General features: G+C 47.5%; 1 protein-coding gene across 1 annotated transcript; it reads right to left on the bottom strand.

Annotated features, from left to right (window-relative positions):
- Positions 1–1,936: 1,936 nt before the first annotated feature.
- Copz1 (COPI coat complex subunit zeta 1) lies at positions 1,937–25,751 on the bottom strand. Its single transcript, XM_041669968.1, has 9 exons — positions 25,636–25,751; positions 12,407–12,475; positions 10,771–10,852; positions 10,081–10,172; positions 7,367–7,422; positions 6,142–6,219; positions 5,952–6,003; positions 3,942–3,980; positions 1,937–2,992 (listed from the first exon to the last, which is right to left on the bottom strand). The coding sequence occupies exons 1-9, from the start codon at positions 25,651–25,653 to the stop codon at positions 2,945–2,947; spliced, it is 534 nt and encodes a 177-aa protein (XP_041525902.1). The 5' UTR covers positions 25,654–25,751; the 3' UTR covers positions 1,937–2,944.
- Positions 25,752–26,321: the final 570 nt, after the last annotated feature.

Raw genomic sequence — 26,321 nt, 5'->3', positions numbered from 1 at the left:
ACCATGAACCCTGTTGCAACCCTGCAGAGAACTTTGGGTGTCAGGTTACAAGGATAGAAGGGAGGAAAACAGACTACATGGGTCCCAGCTTTAGTGGATGCTAGCGGGCTCTGCTCTGGCCAGGAAGTGGTAGAGCCAGGGTGCCTGGGAGCAGAGAGAAGGAGGAGAGCTGAGAAGGACCCAGGAAGACCCAGGAAGTCATAGGGAGAGGACACCAAAAGGGAAACACCAAAGAAAGAAGGCGGACCTGTGGGCTTATATGAAACACAGATGGAGACACGAGGCCTGGAGACCCAACCAGAGATGTGGAACTTCAAAGTCCACAACCCAGCCCCAGTCATGGTCTTTGGTCTACCTCAGCCCTCTGCATCTAGTTCTGGAATACAGGCTCCATTCTGTTAGCCTACTCTATCCCCGTCCTCCCCTGCTGAGAATGACATCAGCTCTGGCGGACACACTCCTCAGTCATGCTGCTGATTTCTTTCCCAGGGGTGTAGCAAGGGTGTCACCCTTTACCGACCCATTCCTTTTTCAGGCAGAGAGGGAGCCAGAGCTCCCCCAGCCCAGGGCCCTGCAGTCCTAGTGGGAGGAGGCTTCCTGGCCTTGGTGGGAAGAGGGGAGCATGGGCACTTGAGGAGGAGACTGTGGCAGTAAATCACCCTGTGGGGGGCTCCCTCTGCCTGGGCTCGGTGGGGTGGGGGCAGCGTGGGGAACCGCCACATCTGGCAGGCAGGTGTCTGGCACTGTTCAGACTGTAGTCTCTTTCCCAGCCAAAGGGGGAAAAGGGAGGAGGGCCTCCTAGAATTCCCTGGGGAAGGGGGAAAGGTTCACAAACAGGAGGGGGAGGCAAACCAGACAGTCCAGGCCCCTGCTGTGTCTGTTTTAGTTAGTGCTAAGGACGGGTTTGTAGAGCCCCAAAAGGAAGTTTCTGGCCAGAGGACTGGGTAGGCAGGGGCATCACAGCTCTTCCCCTGCGGCTCTCTACCTTCCAGTACAGAGACCACACAGGGACGGTCCAGTACATCACTTTCTGTCTACTTAGGAGCATCTTGGGCCCAGGTACTTCACAGATGCAGAGCCCAAGTTCCAGGTTTTCCTAGAGGAGGAAGGAATGTTCAAACCACTGGCTTCTTGCCCTGCAGAGGGTCTTCCCATTCTGCCTCCTTCCTCCTTCCCTTAGCCTCCACGGTCCAGTTTTGCAGGCCCATGTCAGAACAGTCGAGGTGACTGAGGAGACCCTTCAAATCTCAGTGGAGAGGAAGAGTCCCCACACTGCCCCCTCCTTAAAATCCTGCAGAGGAAGGGGGAAAGAAAACCAAAGCATTCTCCTGTCGCCGCAGCAACCATAAAACCCCCAGCTAAATCCATCTTGTGAGCTCACCGCCCCATTAAGATGCAGGGCCAGGCTCTACGCCAGCCCAGCCACATTCATTTGTGCGAATAAAGGTGGAAGAGGGGGAGGGGAGCGGGCTCTGGAGGGACGGGGAAATGGCGAGAAGAGGTTATTTACACCACCGTCCTGACCTTCTGGAGCAGCGCTGGCTCCGATAAATAACCCGCACAGTGCCTTTTCAGAGGAATGGGAGGTGCGGGAAGGGAGTAGGGGCTGGAGGAGAGCCCCCACGCAGGTGCGCGTCTCCGGGTTACTAATGGCTGAGGCGGGAGCAGGCAGCTGGCTTTGGGGGTGTGTGGGGACGAACTCGGTTCCCCAAGTCTCCCACTGAGAAATTACCATCCCCACCCCACCCCTGGCGCCAATTTCCAGGCGAGGGGACCGGGAGATGCCAAGGAGGCAAACAGCCCCGTAAATTAGGGGCGGGAGTGCTGGGGAGTCTCTGAGGTAGGAAGAAATATTATAAGGAGAGGTGGAGGGGGGTTGGAGGAACAGGAATAGCTGCCAAAAAAAGGGAGGAACAGAACCATCACACAAAGGCAGTTTGGAAGAGATTCGCTTTATTCCTCTGACGCACAGCAACGTACTGTACTCCGCCTGACTCCATTTCTTGCAGAGGCCACCTCCAGTCTGCCCACTTCAGCCAAAGCAGGGGGCAGAATGTTTGCAGGGGAACGTTTTTCTAAGACATTTTCACGGAGATGTGGGGTCAAGGGGCAACATTTCAACCAAGAACGGGAATCCAAGCCTTAGAAGAAAGGCAGGCACCAGCCCCTCGGCTGAGGGGAAGGCTGGGGCAGAGAGGGAGAGCTAAAGAGCAGACTGCAGAACCAAGGCAGAGGAGGAACATGGCAAGACCCAAGTCATGAAGGACCCCTTCTTCCTGGTTCTGTGTAGAAACTCTCCTGGAAGCCACCTCTGTTTTAGTTCCAAGGTCTGGCTTTGCTCCAGGCTACCAGAGGCCACACCAGGCAAAGACCTGGGAGAGGTGTGGTACAGACCTAGAGCAGCCTTGAGGCTGAAGGGCAGATTATAGCAGAGACTGCACTGCCTGCACACTCACAGACAGGGGTTAAATCACTGTCCCTTGGCAGCTCTGTTCCCAGTCTCTTCAAGGCAGAGGACAGGGCAGCAGGAAGAAGAGAAGCTGCGCAGCCCCTGCCACTCCAGACCCACTTGGGCTGAAGGAAGGAGTCCTCCCTTTGCTGGACATATGGGATGCTGGGATGAGGGCCCTTGGGGCACAGGGAGGGAAACACTCAGCACATTCTTTCTCCTGCTTTGATCTGAAGTACAGCCATAGAAAAGGGCCAGGAGAGAATGTGGGGGTTGGAGAACCAGTGTAGTAGGAAGAGGGTGTTTCCCCTGCCTCATTCAAATCTGCCCTTGAGTGGGAAGGAAGTAGGGGACAAATGACCCTAGAAAGGATAGAGATGCAAGGGTCCATTGTGATTCTCCAACATGACCCTAAGAGCATCTGTTGGGGGCCTGGATAAGAAGTCATAGCAGATGTGGGGTTTTGAGGCGCAAGGAACTGGGCATGAAACATCTTCATCGAAGGAGGGACCACTTGATCTGTTCTTTTGCTGACTGTAGCACCTGCAGAGACAAAGGCAGCACTGAGGAGGGCTTGCAAGCCACCGGGTGTTAGCAGGCTGAGGCTCTCCTTCCCCACACTTGCCTTTCCTCTCCTTAGAAGAACTGGGGATAGAAAATCCCAAGGGTGGAAGGATAGGAGGAAGCTCTCTAAGGCCCTAGAGGATTGTCAGTTTGGGAAAGTCCCCCCGAATTCAAATCCACTGGGGGGATGAAGAGAGAAGAGGTATACCTGGGAGGAAAGAAGAAAAAGCTGGGGGTTATTGGACACAGTTATAAAAAGGAGATTACACATCCAGATGATGAGGATTCCTACTGGGCAGACTCAGAACTCTCCCTTGCAGCCCCCAGGTCAGTAGACAGTCATCTGCAGTCAAGGCAGAAGGACGGATCTGCAGTCAAGGCAGAAGGACGGATCTGCAGTCTGCACAGGTCAGAATATGCATTTCCAGAACTCTCCCTTGCAGCCCCCAGGTCAGTAGACAGTCATCTGCAGTCAAGGCAGAAGGACGGATCTGCAGTCTGCACAGGTCAGAATATGCATTTCCAGAACTCTCCCTTGCAGCCCCCAGGTCAGTAGACAGTCATCTGCAGTCAAGGCAGAAGGACGGGTCTGCAGTCTGCACAGGTCAGAATATGCATTTCCAGCTCAGCCCTCATTTGAATAATAAGAGAAAGAGGAGTATGTGCTCATAGGCACACAGACCATCTGCTTAAGGCAAGTCTCTGCCGGGGAATAAATCACTGCCTGAGGTATCTGGCAGGGAAGATTTGAAGGGTACAGAAAGCGAGGCTGACAGTCACGATCACAGTGAGAGAAGAGGGCACTGCTGAGGACACTGTGCTCCAGGACAAGAAGCAGCCAGGCCACCTCACTGATGTGAGGTCTCAATTCAGACTTGGCTGTTAGGCTCTGTAATAACATGTGGAAAGGAGGGAGGAAGAGTCATACCTGAGACACGGTCTGCTCTGTAAGGGGGACGTCCTCACCCTGTATGGAGATAAGCGTTTAGACTGGAGTCTGAAACAAAAGCAAATACCCTAAACTTCTCAACCCCTTCTTCCAAAGACCGAGCCACACTTTTACTGGCCAGAGGGACTGTCAACACAAAGGGTCATTTTATCCATCCTCCACTGAGAAGCTAACTAACCCTTCTTAAAAGGGTTAGTTCATTCCAAGTAATCAGCAGGATATCTGATCCTTATCTCCCTCAACTCTGGGATGAGGACCTGATTCCCTAGTCAGAGAAGACCTTCCATGAATATCAATATCAAGGGGGGGATGAAGGGAGCCAGGGGTAGTTTAATGGATACCGCAAGGCCTCATGGGTAACGACGGCATGTTAATTTGAAGAAATAAACTGCTGCAACAGCAGCCTGAGAAGGGGAAGGGGGAGACAGTGGGGGGGGACCCTCTCTCTTGCCACATAGAGACATATGTTAGAGGAGAAGATTAAACTATGCAAATGGAGCCCAGGCAGTTAAGGGAGAAGACTTCCCATTACCCAGCACTGGCAACTTTCACTCTGGAGGTCAGGGCCAGGACACTGGGAACTGGCGGTGCTGCTCTGTTCAGACATCGCTGCACCAGTTCCCAGGTGGACTCTGCACGCACTATCGTCTCCCAGGTGGACCCTGCACGCACTATCGTCTCCCAGGTGGACCCTGCACGCACTATCGTCTCCCAGGTGGACTCTGCACGCACTATCGTCTCCCAGGTGGACCCTGCACGCACTACTGTCTCCCAGGTGGACTCTGCACGCACTATCGTCTCCCAGGTGGACCCTGCGCACGCACTATCGTCTCCCAGGTGGACCCTGCGCACGCACTATCGTCTCCCAGGTGGACCCTGCGCACGCACTATCGTCTCCCAGGTGGACCCTGCACGCACTATCGTCTCCCAGGTGGACCCTGCACGCACTATAGTCTCCCAGGTGGACCCTGCACGCACTATCGTCTCCCAGGTGGACCCTGCACGCACTATCGTCTCCCAGGTGGACTCTGCACGCACTATCGTCTCCCAGGTGGACCCTGCACGCACTACTGTCTCCCAGGTGGACTCTGCACGCACTATCGTCTCCCAGGTGGACTCTGTGCACTATCGTCTCCCAGGTGGACTCTGTGCACTATCGTCTCCCAGGTGGACTCTGTGCACTATCGTCCCCCAGGTGGACTCTGTATGCACTATCGTCTCCCAGGTGGACTCTGTGCACTATCGTCTCCCAGGTGGACTCTGTGCACTATCGTCTCCCAGGTGGACTCTGTGCACTATCGTCTCCCAGGTGGACTCTGCACGCACTACTGTCTCCCAGGTGGACCCTGCACGCACTATCGTCTCCCAGGTGGACTCTGTGCACTATCGTCCCCCAGGTGGACTCTGTATGCACTATCGTCTCCCAGGTAGACTCTGTGCACGCACTATCGTCTCCCAGGTGGACTATGTGCACTATCGTCTCCTAGGTGGACTCTGTGCACGCACTATCATCTCCCTGAGCAGATACGAAGCTTCCTGCCAGTACCTCAGATTCCTTTCTGCCGTCACGAGCGCCAAGGAGGGCTGAGGTGCTGGCAAATAAGAACTTCCTGGGGGTTCCATCAGACTAAGACAGGAAAGATACTCCAACGCCTTTGATGACTGGATCCATTCTCAAAGCCAACCTCATGCTCCTTTATAGTTTCAGAACCATGAATTTTAATGCTTCTTTTACTTTGTTCATTCGATATGTTTACATTAAAGTGGCCATTTTGTACAAGACCATATAAAATGCTAGGTTCCTGTTAGAAAAACCAACAAGCTCCTTTGCTTCTCTGGTGCACTGGGGTGGGAAGGCAGGAGAAGGGTCCACACATGTTTAAGGGTAGGAAAAGGTAGGATGTGTTTAGGAGCTGCGTCCTCAGCTACACTCAGCAAGCTTAGCTTGAGAGAACCTGTGGAGAGAAGGGGTTGCACATTCCTGCTTACCCGCAAAGCCACCCGGTGCACCACTTGCTGGGGGTCGCTCTCTAGGATCACCCTACAAACACAGAGAAGATCACTGCTCGCTTGTCCTGTCCCAAAGGCAGGGATCACTGGCTGGTCAACCCACGTGACTTGGAACAGGGGCAGCCACTTCCCTTTCCCACTCCAAATCCAGGCAGGGTAGAGAACTCACCCTCCATCTACAATTTCATCCACAGCCAAGAAGAGCCCCTCCATGTTCTCCAGCAGAGCTCTCTTTTCTACATTCTTCCTAAATCCCCAAAAGAGAAAAATCAGACTGTGTGTGAAAGGGATCCTGGGCCACTGTCTGAATATCAAGAAAGGGATTCCAAACAGCCAACTTCTGGCTCCTGGGCTGACTACCCAGAATGCTGCTGGTGGTGAGTACAGCTTAGTCTGGAGTGGGTGCGGAAGGTGGGAGGGGTAGGATGCAAATCCTATCTGCACTCAAGTGCTGACAAACTTGTGAAGTCTCTCTGCCTTCTCCCTCCCCCCAGGTCTGTTCAAGCCCTAAAACAAAGGCCAAAGAGGGGTGAGGAACAGCCAGGGGCTGCATCCACCAGCCACAGATCCCGTGGTTTGTGCATGTGGCCTGTCACATCCATCAGTGCGACTCTTTTCTCTAGATTACCCGAAATTAAGTCTATTCATCCACCTGGCTGGGAAATAAATCATCCCCCTTCCTGAGGAAACCTGAGCCTTTGGCCTGCTGTTCTCCTCTGGATGGATCTCTAAAATGCCTTCACTTAGGAGCTGCTGTGGATGAGGTTCAGCACCTTGAATGTTTTCAGAGAAAGTATCTTACATTTTTTCTTGCTGTGTGCATGGAAACAGAGGGCTACTGGGGAGGTAAGTAGGGCCAAGAGAACAGTGGGGCCATTCTATGTACAGGGAGACTATAAAGGCAGTACTAATGGAGACGGGCAATTTTTCACCTGGGACACCTTCCTTGTCCTTCCCCGCCAGCAATTGCAGAGGACAAAGCCTAGGAAAGCACCTAGGGGCTCAGAACACTGTCAGAATCACTCGACATGTCAAGCATAGACAAGGACACCATGGTGCATGCATGTACTCTCAACTACTCTGGAGACTGAAGCAGGCAATTACATGTTCAAGAGCTGCCTGGGGTACAGTGTTCTAAGACAACTTAGTAAAACCTTGTCTTAAATTAAAAGAAAACACAATAAAAGGTTTGTGTGAGTAGCTCAGTGTAGAACAATTGCCTACCAAGTTCAATCATCAGTGAAGCCAAAGGAGAGACAGACTCCTCTCATTCCGTAGGAGGATCGTGCTCACAAAGAACCAATTCCCCAGTGTGGCTCTCATTTCCCACGAATTCCAGGCCCTGAGGGAGAGGTACTTTCTCTTCCCAGTGTAAACTGAGAATGGCTGCTCACCTCAGCATCTGGCTCAAGGAGTCAAACAGGCAATTCAGAACAGCCATAAGCATCAACTGTTGAGAAAGGAGACAGAAGGTTCAAGGTCCTAAAACTGCTACCCCAAAGCAAACCCCTCCACTTGCATCCTTAGCAACACACACAGGTTTTCACAACGACCAGAGACATAATGTGAGGTGCAAACACAACAGAATTAGCCTCTGGTTTCTCAGAGAAGTTAATTCTGCTAAACAATTCCACAAGTAGAGGTTTCCTTCCTTCCTTCCTTCCTTCCTTCCTTCCTTTCTTTCTTTGAGACAGGGTTTCTCTGTAAAGCCTTGGCTGTCCTGGAACTCGCTCTGTAGACCAGGCCAGCCTCAAACTCACAGAGATCTGCCTGCCTGCTGGGATTAAAGGTATGCACCAACTGTGTTAAGTGAAGGTTTCTTTAAGACAGAAATTCAAACAGAACTTTGCTGACATAGCCCTCAATGTATCTTAGTTCTCTGTGTGTTTGCTTTTTATTAATTAAATTTTTTTATTTGTTTGTTTGTTTTATGAGACAGGGTTTCTCTGTAGCTTTGGAGCCTGTCTAGGAACTAGCTCTTGTAGACTAGGCTGGCCTCGAACTCACAGCGATCCGCCTGCCTCTGCCTGGGATTAAAGGCGTGCCCAGCAAGATTTATTTTTATTTGTGTGTATGTGCCACAAATATACAGGTGCCCACAAAGACCAGAAGAGGGCACTGTACTCCACTTGAGCAGGAGTTACAGATGGTTGTGAGCTGCCCAACATAGAAACCAAATTCAGTTCTCTGAAAGAACAGCAAGCAATCTAACAGTAAGCAATATCTCCAGATGTGTTTTCTTTTTGTGTAGTAGTGTCTCACATTGCTTATGCTGGTCTTCAACTAGCTATATAACTGAGACAACCCTGAATTCCTGACTATACTTCCCAAGTGTGTGCACTGTCATGCCTCTCCGCCTCTATGTCTCTTTGTTAGTTGATAGCATGGATGCTCATGTTTGTCTGCATCTGTATCTGTGTATCACACAGGTGCAGGGCCCAAAGAGGCTAGAAGAAGGCACTGGATCCCCTGGTATTGTAGTCATAGGCAGTGGTGAGTCACCATGTGGATGCTGGGAATCAAACCCAAGACCTCTGGAAGAACAGCCAGTGCTCTTAACAGTTAAGCCATCTCCTGCCCCTACCTCTATTCTATGTCTTTACTAAGCTACCCGATGGGTCAGTAAGGAGAGAAATCATAAATCCAGCAAAAGCTGAAGCTAGAGGAAGGTGGTAGAACGTCCTTTTAAAAAACTCATTTATTTATTCATATTTTATGTATGAGTGAGTACCTTGCACATACACCTGCAGGCCAGAAGAGGGCACCAGACCTCATTACAGATGGTTGTGAGCCACTGTGGTTGCTGGGAATTGAACTCAGGATCTCTGGAAGAGCAGCCATAACCACTGAGCCATCTCTCCAGCCTCCCACCTCACCCCAAGGTCCTTTTTAAAAATGATACTAGTGGTCAAATTCAGGACTTCAAATTTGCTAAGCACATATTTCACTGCTAAGCTGCATCTCCAGCCTCAGCTTGGGCTCTTGAGTCAGAACTAGGTTTGAATCTCAGCTGATTCTACATTTGTTACCCAGTAGAGTTTAAGCTCATAAAACAGCTACTTCTGTAGTTTGACAAATGCCAAATACAAGTAATTTTATGATTCTTTGTGATTTGCTTTTCTCATTGGTAAAACAAAAATAGTAATGCCTCCAACCCCCAGAATGCTGCCAAGCTAAAGCAATACACTTCCCAGAGTCTGTACATAGCCCAGAGGGCTCAGCAGGACCTGGTTTCCCAAGCTCTTTAACTATGATGGGAAATTACCTAGTGCCTTACTTACCTACCTGCTCTCCCACCTGAAATAAACAGATTTCCTGCACCCAGGAAGGTCAGGACTGCACTCACAGTCCCTCTTATAGTGTGAGACTTCATCCAACACGGCTTCACCGTGATCTAGAGTACACACACTCTTGACCACACCTTAAACAACACTGTGGGAACTTGATGTTACTGGCTCACGCTGGAGCTGAGACGGGAGAACTGCTGAGAGTCTAAAGTCAGTCTGAACTACAACTTGTGTCTCAAAACCAAACAAACAAAATCTAAAACAGTCACTGTGTAGGGAAGGATACTAAAAACATTCTAATTGGACATGGTGACTCATACCTGGAAACAGATTTGAAAATAGCCTGTGTTATACAGTAAGATTCTGCCCCTTAAAAAAAAAAAAAAAAAAAAGACCTGGGAAAACTTCCTTTCTGACTAACTCTTTGACTGGGTCACTTTGTATGCTGACAGGGACCTCTAAAAGACTTCTTTTAAGTCTTTTAAAAGGTCTAAAAGAGGGGCTGGAGAGATGGTTCAGAGGTTAAGAGTACTGACTACTCTTCCAAAGGTCCCGAGTTCAATTCCCAGCAATCACATGGTGGCTCACAACCATCTATGATGAGGTCTGGTGCCCTCTTCTGGCATGTGAACATACGTGGAAGGAATGTTGTATACATAATAAATAAATAAATCTTTAAAAAAAAAATAAAAAATAAAAGGTCTAAAAGACCTTGCAGACATCGGAGGAATGTGGCTCTACAAAGTCCAAAACTAATGGCTGTGTCCCATCTATAGTTTCAGAAGCAACATCAGAGGTAGCAAATGGGCAGGGATTCTCACCTCATTTTCATAGGAGCTGCCAATCACATAGAAATAGAGATCGATGCTACTTTTATAGACCACTGTCAGCCCTTCCAACAGAGCAATTTCACCTTGGGAAGAAAGCAGAAACTGAAGCTGTGTGGGAGAAGAGGAGACTGAATAGGAGTTCCCATGAATTCCTGGGGACAGTTGTGTGGGCCAAGGAAAGGTCAACTGTAATGACCTTCAGGCACTGAAGCTATCTATTGTTTATGGGGTTGGCAGAAGGGACACAGAAACTCAGGGGAGTCTAAATACATGTTTTCTAACTCTCCCTCCCCCACTGCACCTACTTTCCTCCCTGTGTATGAGGCAGGATACCAGCGATCCTTCGGAGGTGAAAATGCAGAGCGGTCACCTTTACAGGCTTCCATTTCCCTGCCCTAATGGATGCGGTACAATAAGCAGAGCTGCAGTTAAATTTGTCAGGTGAGGCTCATAAATCCAGGGACTAGACAGGTAGCTAACAGCCAAGCTTCTAGCACAGTATTCCCGCGTGAGGTACACTCACCTCCCCATTACATTTCTGAAGAGTTTATTATATGAGGGGAGGAAGAGAAAAGAAAGAGGAGAGGAGGTCGCATCATTTTATCTTTTTCTATAGTCTTGCTGACACCCCTTTCCCATGGTTCCCCCCAACACAGGGAATAGTGAAGGAGAATGACCTACTATCTGTCCGATGGGTCTTGTTGAAAATGTTCTTCTCAAAGGCCTTTTGCTCCTTGACACTGGGATAGGTGTCGTCATAGTACTAGTGGGAGGAAAGGAGACAGGGCTGGGTCATCATAGCTGCGAGCCCAGATGATTAGTGATTGTTCTACTCGGGGTGGGAAAAGAATACTAAGAAAGGTCTGCAGAGGCAGGGAATGGGAGTGAGTGATGGAAGAAAAAGAGGGAGAGATGGAGGGAATGAGGGAGGAGGGAGAGAGAAGAGAGAGAGGGGGAAAATGAAGAAAGGAAGGGAGAGAAAAGAAAAATGCTTGCTGCCAAGCTCCAACCTGAGTCTGATGTCCAGAGCCCACAGGTAGAGGGAGAGAGCCAACTCCTGAAAGCCTTTCTCTGACTTTCTCTAATAACCACACACACCCACAAAAGAAACATGTGTGGGGGACTGTCCTGTAATCGGTCCCACTGTCCTAATGCCATCTCTAAGACCGAGGGCAAAGACCTAGCAGCTCTCCTAAGGACACGCCCACTACATACTTCCCAGGGGCTACCCTGGTCAGGGCAGTGCTAGGAATAAGCACACTAGATACAGGAGTGCATCCTCAGACTCCCCGTCACTGCAGGAAGACCAGTCCTTTCTTTTGGGGGTGAATACGGGGGAGATGGTTTTGTTTTTCCAGACAGAGTAGAAACTCTGGCTGCCCTGGAACTAGCTTTGTATACCAGGCTGGGTTTGAACTCAGAGATCTGCCCATCTCTGTTTCCTGAGTACCCAAGTGCTAAGATTAAAGGTGTGTGCCACCACCACCTGTCTAGAGAAACCACTCTTTTACTGAGTAGTGGAGAAAGGCCATACAAATCTCTTCCACAGCAAGGCAAATCCATGCACTGTTCTCCTGCACATCTTAGCTGTTTCTGCCAGCTCAGAGAAGGGGGCAGTTAAGCACTTCACACAGCCCACTCCCAAGCACTCCTAGCAAGGGGCTGGAGATGCAGGCTGCTAAATCGCCTGCTCTTTCGGGGCTAATCCGTCGCAGTCAGCTGAAGACCTATGACAGGTCTGGCATTTAGTAACTGGATAACTGTTTCCAAAGGTGTCCTGAATAGTTACATCCAATTACAGGGAGGAACAGCTGGTGAATTCTAACTAATCTCCACCTGCTGATTGATTTATGCTCTGCTCGCCCAGAGTTAATACACCAGGGACAGAAGGTATTTCTACAGGAGGGGGAGAATGAAGGAGAGGGGTGTCCTTTCTCCTCTCAATCCATCCAAAGTTAGCAACGCCTCACTGGGGCATGCAGTGTGGTGAGGACACCACAAACCTAGGGCTACAAGTCAGAAACTGTAGACTGTAGACTCCCGGGAAAAACTCAGGTTGCAAGACAAAGTAAGAGAGACAGGGACAGTCGGGACATAGACAGACAGCTTCTAACATTGAGAAACTGTTGTGTTTTAGAACCAAGGTACCAAAGTTCTTCCTGCTCTGATGAGGATGGCAGAGGAAGGTCAAGGTCTGAGCGCAGCTGGAAGAAAGCACTCCAAGGGACACAAGATTGCCAACTTGGATTTATCTGGAGTGGTCAAGGTAAGACGGAAGAATTCTCAAAATCATGATACTCTTGAAAGGGAATCTCACCTTAGCAAAGAGTCGATCTCCATCATTGTCCAGAATCAGGATGGCCTTCACAGTGTACAGGGAGGGCTCCTGAGGAAATATGAGCACAGCTTCAGTTTTGAGGGCTCCACCACTACTAGCAAGCCTAATAGCTTCCTTCTCTGGTCCCACTGGGGTCTATGCCCCCTATGGCCCCCGAGGATAACCAAGTGGAGGTAGGAACTGAACTGAGAAAGGTGTCAATAGGAGGCTCCAAAGCAGACTCAGAGACAGCTGAGACTCACAGACAGTTCAGACTCGCAAGCTCTCATCAAGAAAGATTACACTGTTATTTCCAGGTCCTAAGGCCAAGTCACTTTCCAAATAACCCTCCTCCTTGCCTCCTGGGCACAGGTGGGCATGGAATGTGACCATGCTAATGAATGAGCACTGCTCATCTGAAGGTTGTGTACTTAGTCACTGCAGTCTCAAAGCAAGCCAAACACAGCAGAGAAAAGCATTTTGTACACACATGTGAATGTGTGCACACACATACACACACCAGGTCTCCAAGACAGACACCATCCAAAAATTCACGTATGTAACCTTTCCTCTGCTATATATGAACCATTATCACTTAATCTGTTAGGATAAAAATCAACCTGAATCTTAAGTGTGGTAAACAGAAAAATATTTCACAAGTCCAGGGTCCAGGAGGTAGCTAACAGGAGGGGAGTTTTCTCTCACTACCGAGAATAGAACTAAGGGCTTAGCGGTGTGGCTCAGCTCTACAGAGATTGTTTAGTATGCAGGGACACCTGGGTTTAATCCCCAGCCACTCCCCTCCAAAAAGAACAGCTGACACTGGCTCCCGCAGACACCCAGCCGCAGCTGTGCCAACACTTCACACCTCTCTCAGCTGCAAACATGAAAGTCTGGGGCACTCTCCTCTGTCCTCATAACTTTCAGAATGGAAGAGTAAGAGGAGCTGGCACTGTGTACTGAAGGCCTCTGTCACTCACATTATTTGACAATCTCACCAATAAATACTACTTTCTGCTACCTCTTGTGCCAAGGCAAGACTGTCTGCTCTGCTTTCCTGGTCGTCTAGACACAAGGCAGAAGAAGTACTCAGACGCTGCAGCCCTGCAGAGATAAAGTGAAGCTCCGGAGGGGTGGGGAGCCACAGAGAGACGCAACCTTAGCTTTAAGAGAATGGGAAGTAACCAGGCTTTTCTAACTTTTATTTATTATTATTATTATTGATAGGGTCTCTCAATGTATAGACCAGGCTGCCCTCGAGTCCACAAGATCCATCCGCCTCTGCCTCCTAAGTGCCATCACTTATGTTATTATTTTATATGTATGGGTGTTTTCTACATGTATGTTTGTGCGCTATCTATATGGCTGGTGACCTTGGAGGACAGAACAGGCCCTAAAATTGGGATTACAGGTGCCATGTGGGTGCCAGGAGTTGAACCCCGGTCCTCTAGAAAGGGAGTTAATGCCTTTTTAAAATTAATTAATTAGTTAATTAATTTGTTTTTTGGAGATAGTGCCTCACTATGTAGCTCTGGCTGTCCTGGAACTCACTCTGCAGACCCGGCAGCTCTTGAACTCACAGAGACCCGCCTGCCTCTGCTCTGGAGTGCTGGGATTGAAGATGTGTGCTACCACTGCCCAGCAGAAGCCAGTGCCTCTTAACTGCTGACCTCTCTCCAGCTCACTGACCTTATCTTTTGAAAATGGGGTAAGAGGGCTGGAGAGACGGCTCAGTGGTTAAGAGCTCTGACCATTCTTCCAGAGGGTCAGGGTTCAACTTCTGGCACCCACAGGGAAGTTCACAACTGTCTGTAACTCCAAGAGCCAACACCCTCACACAGACCTACATGCAGGCAAAACACTAATGCAAAATAAACTTATAAAGAAAAAGAAAATGAGATAAGAACTGGGCAGTGGTGACACACACCTTTAGTCCAAGAACTCAGAAGAAACCCTATCTCAAAAATCAAAAGAAAGAAAATGACGTCGTGCGGTGGTGGCGCACACCTTTAATCCCAGCACTCGGGAGGCAGAGGCAGGCGGATCTCTGTGAGTTCGAGGCCAGCCTGGTCTACAATAGCTAGTTCCAGGACAGGAACCAAAAAATCTACAGAAAAACCCTGTCTCGGGGGAAAAAAGAAAAAAGAAAATGACCCTAGAAATGAAATCTTTGTTTTCCTAACTTTTTTTTTTTTTTTGAGACAGGGTTTCTCTTTGTTAACAGTCCTGGCTGGGCTGTCCTGGAACTCACTCTGTAGACCAGGCCTGCCTCTGCCTCTGGCCTGGATTAAAGGTGTGGGCCACCACTGCCTGGCCTGATTTAAACTCTTAAGGAGGCTAATTTTTATGAGGCCCTGTCTCAAAAAGCAAAAAGAAACAAAGCAAAGCATTCATTGATTCTTGTGTTGTTCCTCTCAAGTATCCAGAGCAATATCTGGCATACTCCTCAAAATTTGTTCAAAACTGAGAATAAAGTTTAAAAAGAAATCTCTTGGTGTGATGATGTACTAGAACCAGATTTTACATCTAAGTGGATTTTGTAGTGAGACCATTTGGGGTGCCATCACCAACTCATCCCCTCTGACACACTTAAAACTTCTCACCCCAGACATACTGCTCTCTGGAGTAATGGACAGGACACCTCCTCTGAACTGGGGAGCTGTGGTGCCTGGCAGAGGGAAGTCTTCTGAGTCTAGTCTGAGACATCACAAACAGAAGTTGCTCTTCTAACTCCTAGTTCTACACAGAAAAAGCACCACACAGGGCAGGCTCTGTGCTATAGTAACTTAGCAGCTCAAGCACCAAAATTGAGCCCTCAATGGGAGTGAGTTTCCTTAAGGACAAAAGTCCCAATAAAAGGAAATGGCTATGCCCTCCATCCACACTCACAGCAACCATAGAGAGCTAGCTGCCCACAAGTTGAAACTGGACCTTAATCTGGCATTGGTGACTGTTCTTGCAGCCAGAGTTTGGCATTTCAGGAAGAAATGGGAGCATACACCCCCACCCCAGCGCATGCCAAAATCCCTAATGGCCACCTGCCAAGTGGGAGAGCCAACGTTCTTGTGGCCAACACTGTCTAAGCATCTAAACAGCCATGCTGACAACTGAGAAACATAGCCCAGAGTTCTGCTCCCGGCTCTTGTCACTGGCTTCCTAGAAGATGTGATAAAAGAAACCTCAAAGCAGAAACCCAGAGTCTTCTTGGGCACAATAAAAGACAGGGTAAGGAGAAAGGAGAGACCAGCTTTCAGGCACCAACATTTTGGGAAGGGAGGGAAGGCAGGACAAAGGTCTGACCATTGCAGATTTGCAAAAGAAAAGTCACAAGGAAAGGAGGGCTTAGGCAGGAGGAATGCCAGCTCTCCTAACTTCTCCTGCCACCTCCTAACTCTAGCTGGGCCCTCTTCACCCTATGGCTCTTATCTCTTACAAGTGGGAAGCCTGAGAGTTCTCTTCATGTCATGAAGTCAGCCAGTTCAAGGTGCCAGAAGCCATTGCTGATAATGTAATTTCACTCTAAGTTTTGCAAAGGGCATATTTATAAATAACTCCCAGATACTAAAAATGAGCTTCATTGGGCTGGAGAGATGGTTTATATGTTAAGAGCACTGACTGCTCTTCCAGAGGTCCTGAGTTCAATTCCCAGCAACTGCATGGTGGCTCACAACCATCTGCAATGAGATCTGGTGCCCTCTTCAGGCCTGTGGGCATACATGTAGGCAGAACACTATATACATAATAAATAAATAAATAAAATCTTAAAAAAAAAGAAGAAATGAGCTTACTCATGGACTGGGCTTTGACCTTGTAATACATTAAAAGGCTGACTCCTGGAAAAGACCCTACAATTTTAGGATCATATTCAAAGGGCTGAAAAGATCTATTCTTCCCTCTCACTTCCCAAATGGGCAGCTGCTAGAAAGCTTTCGAGACAAAGTTCTGTGATGCACTGACTTTCAGAGCCACAGCCTGAGTGTATAACAGAACTTCACCTCAAATGCTAATTGTGCCTGCAAATGATGGATGGGCAGACTGACCTGTGGGAGGAGTACCAAGGATAGATTTTCATATCTGCTTTTATTTTCAAGAAAACTCCCCAGGACAGCTGAAATGCCATCCAACAAGCAACAAGGCTGCTGCAAACAGCTCCCTGGTCTCGATCAGGGGCTCCAGAAACCTGATGGAAAATGACATCTGCGAGCCTCACAGCCACACGGGGAAGGCTAGGGAGAGAGGAGCCCTTCCCAGTGCTGCCCTCTGGGGGCCTTCTCGCTGACTCGCAGCTTCCTCAGGATTATAGCCCGAGCAAACAGTGCTAGAAAGGCAGCAGTTTGCCTAAGGTGTGAGACCTTGTATTTAATTCACACACAAATCAAAACAAAGCAAAAACGGGGGGGGAGGGGGGCTAAAAAACGAAACAAAAAACCCATCACCAAACTCTATTTGTGTGTGTATTTTGTATTTTAAATAAAATTAATAGAAATAGGTTTAGAAAAGAAGACATGGGAAGTTGACTGACAGTAGTGGCTCATTCCTGTAGCCCTAGAACGCAGGTGCTAGGAACAGGAGGAACAAAAGTTTAAGGTCATCCACAGTTACTTAGCAAATTCTAAGACAGGCTGGGATAAATGACCTTGTCTCAAAACAATTTACAAAAACAACAAACTATGGAATTAAGTCTATTGAAAATATATACAGTAATAGTAAGGGAATACTTGAATAAGATCATTGTATTAACACCAGAAAATCTTGGAGGGACAATACGTACGGCAGAGAAACAGAATGTTTTAGAATTATGACTATTTGATGAATCAGAAGGAATGGCTCGGAGTTTACGAGCATTTGCTGCTCCTGCAGAGGGCTCAGTTCAGGTCTCAGCTCCCAGTACCAGGGGTTTCTGACACCCTCTTCTGGCCTCTGAAGGTTACTGCATGCACATGGTGTCCATAAATGCATGAAGACAAAACATTTACACATGTAAAATAAAACTTAGAACAAAATCTAGTTGCGATTCCCAGAAAATTCTATGTTCCCTATTTAACCAAGATATTCTTGGGGCCATGGGAAAAGGGGGGAGTGCCTTGGCTTAGTAATGGATCTGACCAGCTGAAAACTAACCAAGCTGGACCATGGTGGAGCATGCTTTCAGTCTCAGCACTCAAAAGGCAGAGGCAGGCCAATCTCTGTGAGTTCGAGACCAGTCTGGTCTACTAAGTTAGCTCCAGGACAGAGAAACCCTGTCTCTACAAAGCAAGTTCTAGGGCAGCCAGAAATGTTATACAGAGAAATCCTGTCTCGAAAAACAACAACAACAACAACAAAAACAAAACCAAACAAACAGACAGAAGAAGAATCTTTTTAGGAACTGAGACTATAGCTTAGTGTAGTGCTTGCCTAGCACACATGAAGCCCTGGTTCACTCCCCAGTATGACATAAAACAAGACATGGCACCACATCTGTAATCCCAGTGCTGCTCAAGAGGTAGGAAGATCACAAGTTCAAGATTATCAGCGATAACAAGGTCACACGCCTCTAAGAAAACACTAAAATAAAAACAAAATATGCGGCCTGGGGTGATAGCTCAGTTGGTGAAAATACTTGTCATGCAAACATGGGGACACAAGGTTGAGCCCCAGGAGCCGTATAAAAAACCCAAGCACAGGGCTGGCAAAGATGAGAGGATCCCCTGTTCACTAGCAAGCCAGCCTAGCCAAACCAAAAAGGTTAGCAACATCAATAACAACCAGGTAGACAGCTGCTGAGGAATGGCCTCCTATCTGTGTGTGTGCTCACCCCCCCCTCCCCCTAGACCAAGCACATACAGACAGGAAGCACAGGCATGGGACAAAACTTCTGTGAAGAAGAGGAGCCAAAGTCTGAACTCTGAGTGAGAGTAACTGAGTTTCCCCCTCCCTTCCTCAAAAGACTCAAATTCCTCAAAGAAGTGAAAGGCTGGGCCTAGATCAGCTAAAGCTAATGCCTTTTTTTCCATTAATTACACAGACCCTTGTGATAAGCTGATAAACTCTATGGACCTTGTTCCCATTCTAAAAACATGCCACACAGTTTATGATTTCAAGAAGTTCATAGATTAGGTTTAGAATGAAATGGTTTTTTTCCTCTGAAGACAAGATTATGTGAAGAGCTTAGTTCGGTGGCATACATCTTCAGTCCCACCATTCAGGTGGAAGAAGCAGACTGATCTCTGCAAGTTTGAAGACAGCGTGGTTTACACAGTGACCAGCCATAGCTACATAGCCAAAAAAAGAAAGAAAAAAGACTGTGAAAAGGAAAAATTGAGAAAATGAGTGATTTCCCTTCAGCCAGTTAACAACTTCAATAAAAATACGGGGGCCTTTCTAAGTGAATAGACCAAGGATCTCATTCAGCCTGCATGGGATAAGTAAGGACCAGCACTATATAGCTTCAATAGCCGGCTTCGGTGTCCACACTGGGCAAGTTAATCAAGCCTCAAGCTCTTTGGGAATGCAGGGTACCAGGTCTTTGCTTTTCTTTTCTAAAAGACTGATTTATTTGACATGTCTGAGCAACCAGCATTGTTAGAGAAGGCTATGATCTACTGTCAGTGCTGGGAATCACACAGGTTCTCTATAAAAGCAACCATGCTCTTAAGTGCTAAGCCATCTCTCTGAACTCCAGATATCATCTGAATGCTCGAAACAGCTGCAAAACTTCCTCCACAGGAGTCACAGTTCCTAACTCTTCACCATTACCAAGGCAAGAGTCACAAAAATGAGGTGGTCCTGCTGAACAGAGCAACAGGCCTGAGGGCTACATCAGAACATCCTCCCGGGGCTGGAGAGATGGCTCAGTGGTTAAGAGCATTGCCTGCTCTTCCAAAGGTCCTGAGTTCAATTCCCAGCAACCACATGGTGGCTCACAACCACCTTAATGAAGTCTGGGGCCCTCTTCTGGCCTGCAGGCATACACACAAACTGAATATTGTATACATAATAAGTAAATAAATAAATAAATAAATAAGTGTATCTTGGATTTTTAAAAAAAAAAAAAAAAAAAAAAAAGAACATCCTCCCACCCGAATTGGGCAATTCAGAAGCCCACACTTACAAAGCAAAGGAAAAACAATCAAATGGGGCATGAGACATCTTTTGTTTTCCTTCCAGTGTTAGGGATAGATGGAACCCAAGGCTGAGTATATGTTAGGAAAGTATTATATCATTGCACTATATCCCTAGGCTTTGGATATTTAGTCTGAGACAGGGTCTCAGTGAATAGCCCAATCTAGCCTGAATTTTGCAATCCTCCAGCTAAGCCTCCCAAGTAATAGAATAATGGGTATGTGTTCAAGACTGGCTGGACATCTAAATTTAAGAGACTCGAAAGTCCTAAACTCTTTTTCTTTTCCTTCTTTCCTTTTTTGCTTGAGACAGGATTTCTCTGTATAACAATCCTGGCTGTCCTGAACTCTCTAGATAGATCAGGCTATCCTGAAACTCTCAGAGATCCACCTGCCTCTGCTTTCTGAGTGCTGGGATTAAAAGTGTGCACCACCACCACCTGGCCAAGTCTTAACTTCTTAATGTGAATTTCTCTTCGTTTTCAAGGCAGGGCATTACTACAGCTTTCAGCCTGGCAGCAAACTCTTAGACCTGGGTCGGGAGTCCTTCTGTTTGGGCTTTGTTAGTGCTGGGAGTTACAAATCCATTTTTCATGCATCCTTGGTTTATATCATGGTTAATCCTGCTGCCCCCTTCCAATTGCTCCTGAGAAAAAGAGCTAAAGACTAGATGAGCAGCCTGAGCTCTTCAGTATAACACAACAGAAAAGATGGAAGCCAAGTTTGGTTGCACATACCCGTAACTCCTGCACGCAGAAGACCCTGCTCCCCCAGCGCCCCCACCATACACATAACACCAAGAGAGTGGAGGATAACTGGTTGACAGAACTTATTCAGACCAACTGGGTACAAATGGAATTATGTACACTGATTGTGAGGAAGAAGGGAAGGAAAAGCCACTAAGAGATAGACTTTCTTTTCTTTGATTTATTTTGGGGTGAGGGTGGGTCTCATGTATTCCAGACTGCCTTCAAGTTCATGTAGCTGAGAATGACCTTGACTTTCTCCCAATCTTCCTGTTCCTATCTACAGAGAATTAAGATTGCAGGTGTGTACAGCCAAGTCTATTTTAGGACGCTAGGTGAACTCTGCCAACTGAACTACATCCCTAGCACCAAGATAAGCTTTGATCTGCAGCACATGAATTAAGTTCCACAAAAGGATTTCCTGAAGACACGAGGGTGACAGAGGCCCATTTGAAGGCCCTCACAGTGCACATAGATCTGGCCTCCCAGAGCACCTTCATGAGCTGTACTCCCTCTGTTATTCTAACATAAGTGCTTGCATAAGCACCGATGATGCGTGTTCCATCCTTATTGTCCCCTCTTGCTCCTCCTTCCTCTAGTTTTTCTGACAATACCCTGCCAATATCAAGCCAAGTCATACCAACGGAATAAGAAACAGCAGGAAGAACCTAGACGAGAAGCCTAAGCTGCCTTGAGGTTTCCTTACATAGATGGGCAGCTACACTCACAACCTGCCCCTCAGGCAGGACCTGGCTTTCCAGGGTCTGCTTTTCTTCATGTAGAGGCCTCCTCCACCCCTTCTGACCACGTGATGGTCCCCTAGACCTTTGATATAATTTATACCTTGCCAGGGACCAACTCTTTCCCACCACTGTGACAGAGAGGGAAAAAATATATAAATAAATATGTCGGAAATCTATAACGAGGTCTTCTTGGAGGGCAAGACATGGGGAGAGTTAGAAGCAGCGTCAATTACTCTTTAGGGGTTTTAGTTCAAGCCAAGGTCTGCTTCTAGCAATCAACCATTAAAACAAGCCGGCCAGAGTAACAGCACAGTTTATTCTGATCATTTAATTTGAAGTGTCAATAAATTAAACTTCAATCAATTAAACTAGGTGTGCAATAACCCAGATGGACACCCTGACACCAACATAATCACAATAAAAATTTTTATGGCTGCCAGGGACCTCACCGGGGGCAGTGCTGGCACTGCTCAAGCCCTGGCTGAGAAATATATCTCCACAGCACAGGAACAAGAAGATTGCTTCTCCTAACGAAATGGAGGGCCAAGCACCAGCAAGGACACAGCTGGGAGAGGGGCACAGGGGACTGCCAGGAACGAGATGGGAGTGCTTTGGGGGCTTAATGTAATTGATACCTTTGCCCAAAGCAGGGGGAGGGGGCATTTAGGCCAAGTATCTCTGTTAGTGCCAAAAGAATTTAACAAAAGCCCCATTAAGATGATTCAGGAAGCAAGGGCCACGAGCCGGCATCAACCTAAGTCACTCATGTGTTCCCAGCCCCTCCTCCAGACACAGGCACATCCCAGTGCACTCTAGAGGGCCCGATACTTGAATGGGACGTGGAAATCAGAATTTTGTCATTTTAGGATAAAATATTAAGGAGAGACAATGGACAGAATTGAAGTCTAATCTGTAAGACACTGGGCTGAAAATAAAACCTGGAAATAGGAAGAAAAAAAATCAACGTACAAAGATTTTAAGGATCTGAACTACTACAGTAATTCAGCTTTGAGGGTGAAAAAAAAGCAAAGGCCGAAGGAAAGCATTAAGTTATTAACTTTAAGATTCCAAATTATAAACGGAGAATGGCAAGCACAGACTCCTCTCCACTGAGAAGAAATGGCAGAGACAGCAGCAGAGGAGGCTGAGGCCAGGACAGGCTGGGAGCTGAGAGAAGAAGGACTGAAGGAAGATTAGACAAACTCGATCATGAGCTAAGGCAGAAATGACTCTTTTAAAAGATTTATTTTATGTATATGGCTGGTTTTGCCTGCCGATGTGTGTTTAACCTGCATGCCTGAAGCCCAAAGTCAGAAGAAGGTGTGTGTGTGTATGTATGTAAGTATGTATACACACACATACACAGGAGGTTTGGGGGTTATTGTTTGGTTAGTTTTTTGAGACAAGATTTCTCTGTGTAGACCAGGATGGCCTCAAACTCAGAGATCCACCTGCTTGCCTCCCAAGTACTGGACCTAAAATAGGTACCCCCCAAGTACCAGTAGGTATTTTATCCTCAACAAAAACTGTATACAACTGATCACTGAAAGGAAATTCTGCACAATGAAGAAGTCTAAGCACCTACAGAAACATCAGAGAGAAACTTGGTGAGAAACTAGGAGATTACAAATCCAAGCCCAGCTCCGGCTACATAATGAGAGTGTTTCAAAAAACAGAGATTTCGCCTTTAATCCCAGCACTCAGGAAACAGAGGCAGGTGGATCTCTGTGAGTTCGAGACCAGCCTGGTCTACAGAGCAAATTCCAGGACAGCCAAGGCTGTTACACAGAGAAACCCTGTCCCAGACAAAAAAAAACCAGAACAAAAAAGTAAAGGTAAGGGGCATCCAAGCAAGTTAGCAAGGACCTGTTACTACATGGAGGGGTTAGTTCAGATGGAAGTGGAAGGAAGAGAAAGAAGCAGGCTGAGAGACCACACAGAATAAGAGGGGCAGAGAAGGAAGAGAAATGACAGAGATTATCTGAATAACTTAACTCTCCCAGTGCTGGGGCCAAATATAGGGCCTTTTAAAGCCAGCTAGATCGTGTGCTCCACCATGGAGCACACCAGCCCAACAGAACCAACACGAGTATCACCTTCCTTGCTCTCTTTGCTTGTTCTTCTTTTTCTTTTTAAAAATATTTATTTCTTTATTATGTATACAATATTCTGTCTGTGTGTATGCCTTCAGGCCAGAAGAGGGCACCAGACCCCATTACAGATGGTTATGAGCCACCATGTGGTTGCTGGGAATTGAACTCAGGACCTTTGGAAGAACAGGCAATGCTCTTAACCACTGAGCCATCTCTCCAGCCCTTGTTCTTTTTTTTCAAGATAGGATTTCTCTGTGTTGACCGAGCTGACCTGGAATTCGCTATGTAGACCAGGCTGTCTCAAACTCTAAGATCCACCTGCCTCTGCCTCCTGAGTGCTGAGTTAAAGGTGTGTGCCATCACCACCCAGCACCTTCTTCATTCTTTAAGCTAGTTCTACTAAATTAATTTTGGTGGTTGGTTTTTGTTTGTTTTTTGAAACAGGGTTTCTATGTATAATAGTACTGGCTTGGCTGCCCCAGAACTCACTCTGTAGACCAGGCTAACCGTAAGCTCACAGAGATCCTCCTGCTTCTACCTCCTGAATTAAAGGTGAGTGCCACCAATACCCGGCTAATTTTGGTTTTATAAGACAAGATCTCATTCTGTAGCCCAGGATGGCCTCAAACTAGCAGCAATACAGCCTCAGCCTCCTGAGTGCTGGGGTTATAGGTATGAGCTACACACCTGATTAAAAAGGTTAAAAACATCCAAAGAGACCAATTCCACAGACTTTATCCACATCTGTTATCAGATTTAAAAAATTCATTAACTGGGGCTGGAGAGATGGCTCAGCAGCTAAGAGCACTGACTGCTCTTCCAAAGGTCCTGAGTTCAATTCCCGGCAACCACATGGTGGCTCACAACCATCTGTAATGAGGTCTGGTGCCCTCTTCTGGCCTGTAGGCATACACATAGAAAGAATATTGTATACATAATAAACAAATAAATATTTTTCCCTGCTATTCTTTTTTTTTTTTTTTTTTGGTTTTTTTTTTTTTTTTTTTTTTTTGGTTTTTCGAGACAGGGTTTCTCTGTGGCTTTGGAGCCTGTCCTGGAACTAGCTCTGTAGACCAGGCTGGTCTCGAACTCACAGAGATCCGCCTGCCTCTGCCTCCCGAGTGCTGGGATTAAAGGCGTGCGCCACCATCGCCCGGCTACAAATAAATATTTTTAAAAAATTCATTAACTGACTGTTATAGTAAGTTCTTGAAGCTACTCAAGACAGTAAGCATTTTGCTTCGACTTGCCTAACTCACATGAGAGCAAATTTTCTTTGACATTTGAAAGAAGGGAAGTAAGAAAATACAGGCAGATGGGTCAGCAGTAAGTGCTTGCTACACAAATGTGAAGGTAGACCTGGTGCTCTGCCTTAGTTGTGTGGCAAAGGTGATCCCAGTATGGTCTATATGAAACCCTCACTCACGTTGGCACGGTGGGCACATACCTTTAATCCCAGTGCTTGGAAAGTAGAGGGAGGTGAATCTCTGTGAGTTTGAGGCCAGTGAGGTCTACACAGTAAGTTCCAGAATAGCTGGGGTTCCAGGGAGGGAGAGAGAGCGAGAGACCCTGTCTCACACAAAACAAAACAAACAAAATAAAAACCAAATTTTTTTTCTTTTAAAAAAGAAAGAAGGTAAAACTTGTTTTCTTTTACTGACAGGGTTTGACATGTATGCACACAAGGAATCTAAAGGAAAAGAGGAGCCAAGGAAGACTCCATGGAAACAATCCTGGAATTCAACTCAAGGAAAGAATCTGGAAGTTAAATTCCTACACTAACACACAGATCAGGCAGGCAGACTCAGGCATCTCCAAACTGCCCACCAGTGCACGTGAAAGAAATGCTGTCTGATCCTATTTTAAAGGGGTTGTGTTCTAGTTGAACAAGCAGAAAGGATCAGACAAAGGAGCTAATGCATTCCTGGAGCCACAATTCTCATGTAACCAGAGGAAGGTCCTACAGTTCCTAAAATCTAAAGGAGGGGGGAAAGGAGACAGAATAAGGAGTCAGAAAATATATTCCAAAATCAATACTAGCTCTAGCAGGCATTCCAGAACTTGGATGCAGTGCTATATACTAAAGATTAACAAGAAGCAGAAAACATGAGGAAGATGACATGGAATTGTTAATTATCGTATACTGACCACCACCAGGAGTATCTGAGGCTGAGAAAACATCTCTATTCTCTTGTTGCAACTTGAGGGGAATATGATGGTTTAGGGAAATTCAAGTAGGTGTGATTCACAATGCTAACCATCTGGGAGAACTTGAAAGAACCCATCCAGCACACTCAGAACTGTCCTAAGGACCCCGCCTGCCCTCTTCAACTTTGCCATCGACTCTGCCCTCTTCCCGGCAAGGCTTCCTCCTCCGAACCGCAGCTCTAGGTCCCAAGTAGGCCACACTCGCATTCTTCAGGCAGCGGGAGCTTCGGCCCCCGAGGCCTGCCCGGAACTCCCCTCTCCCGGCCCCAACTGCCAAACCCCGCCTCCCGGACCCTCTGGACAGCACGGCGGCGCCACCGGCCCTCCAGCTCCTACCAAAATCAGTGCCTCCATCTTGACCGCAGCTGCTGCCGACGTGGAGGCGCACAAGCGACGTCGCCTCTGATTGGCTCTGAGACTCAGGCGGCCGCCCCAGACGGCGTAGTCGCTCGTGTCCCGGACGCGAACTGTCCAGCCAGAAGGAGCGGGTGTCTGATTGTCACCTGGAGTAGTCAATGAAAGGCCAAAACCTCACCACAGGAGAGGCGGGAGCACTGGGGGCGGCGTTGTTTCCATGGGGAACGGAGGAAGCGAGTGTTACTTTGCTATTGGTAGGAGGAGGCCACGTGATCCCGTCAGCCTCTCAGCAGCACTCGCTGTAGGGGGCGCTATGGCTCTTTAGCCCTTAGCATCGGCCTTGCTGAAGAGTCCTTCCCGCCCGAACCCGGATTCTTAGCGCCTCCTTTAGGTCCTGCGGGATATCCACAGCTGCTGTCGTTCACTTGGGTCATCCAACCTTCACCGCTGAGCTAATCAGCTGTAGCCAGCCATTAACTCGACGAACCAAGGTCTCCAGAATTATATCTGGATGTGCACCGTGTCACATGCACACATAACCAATAAATATTTTAATGTAATATATATGTGTATTAATATATATATATTTCTGGGGCTTGGAAAAATGGCTCAGTAGTTAAGAGCTTATACTCTTGTAGAAGATCTGAGTTTGTTTCCCAGCTCCC

Source organism: Microtus oregoni, unplaced genomic scaffold (assembly GCF_018167655.1).
Source record: "Microtus oregoni isolate MIOR12 unplaced genomic scaffold, Mior012 000019F_ref0000042, whole genome shotgun sequence".
Classification (NCBI taxonomy): Eukaryota; Metazoa; Chordata; class Mammalia; order Rodentia; family Cricetidae; genus Microtus; species Microtus oregoni.
Note: the sequence above shows the minus strand (reverse complement) of the source record. Positions and strands in the feature narration are given on the sequence as shown.

Bases quoted from the DNA above. Each gene is read 5' to 3' on its own strand.
- Copz1 (XM_041669968.1), bottom strand. The intron at 10,173-10,770 runs GTAGGTCATTCT...TTTCTTCCCAAG, and splicing joins CAAGACCCATCGGACAGATA to GTGAAATTGCTCTGTTGGAA. The intron at 3,981-5,951 runs GTAAGCAGGAAT...ATCTCCATACAG, and splicing joins TGCACCGGGTGGCTTTGCGG to GGTGAGGACGTCCCCCTTAC.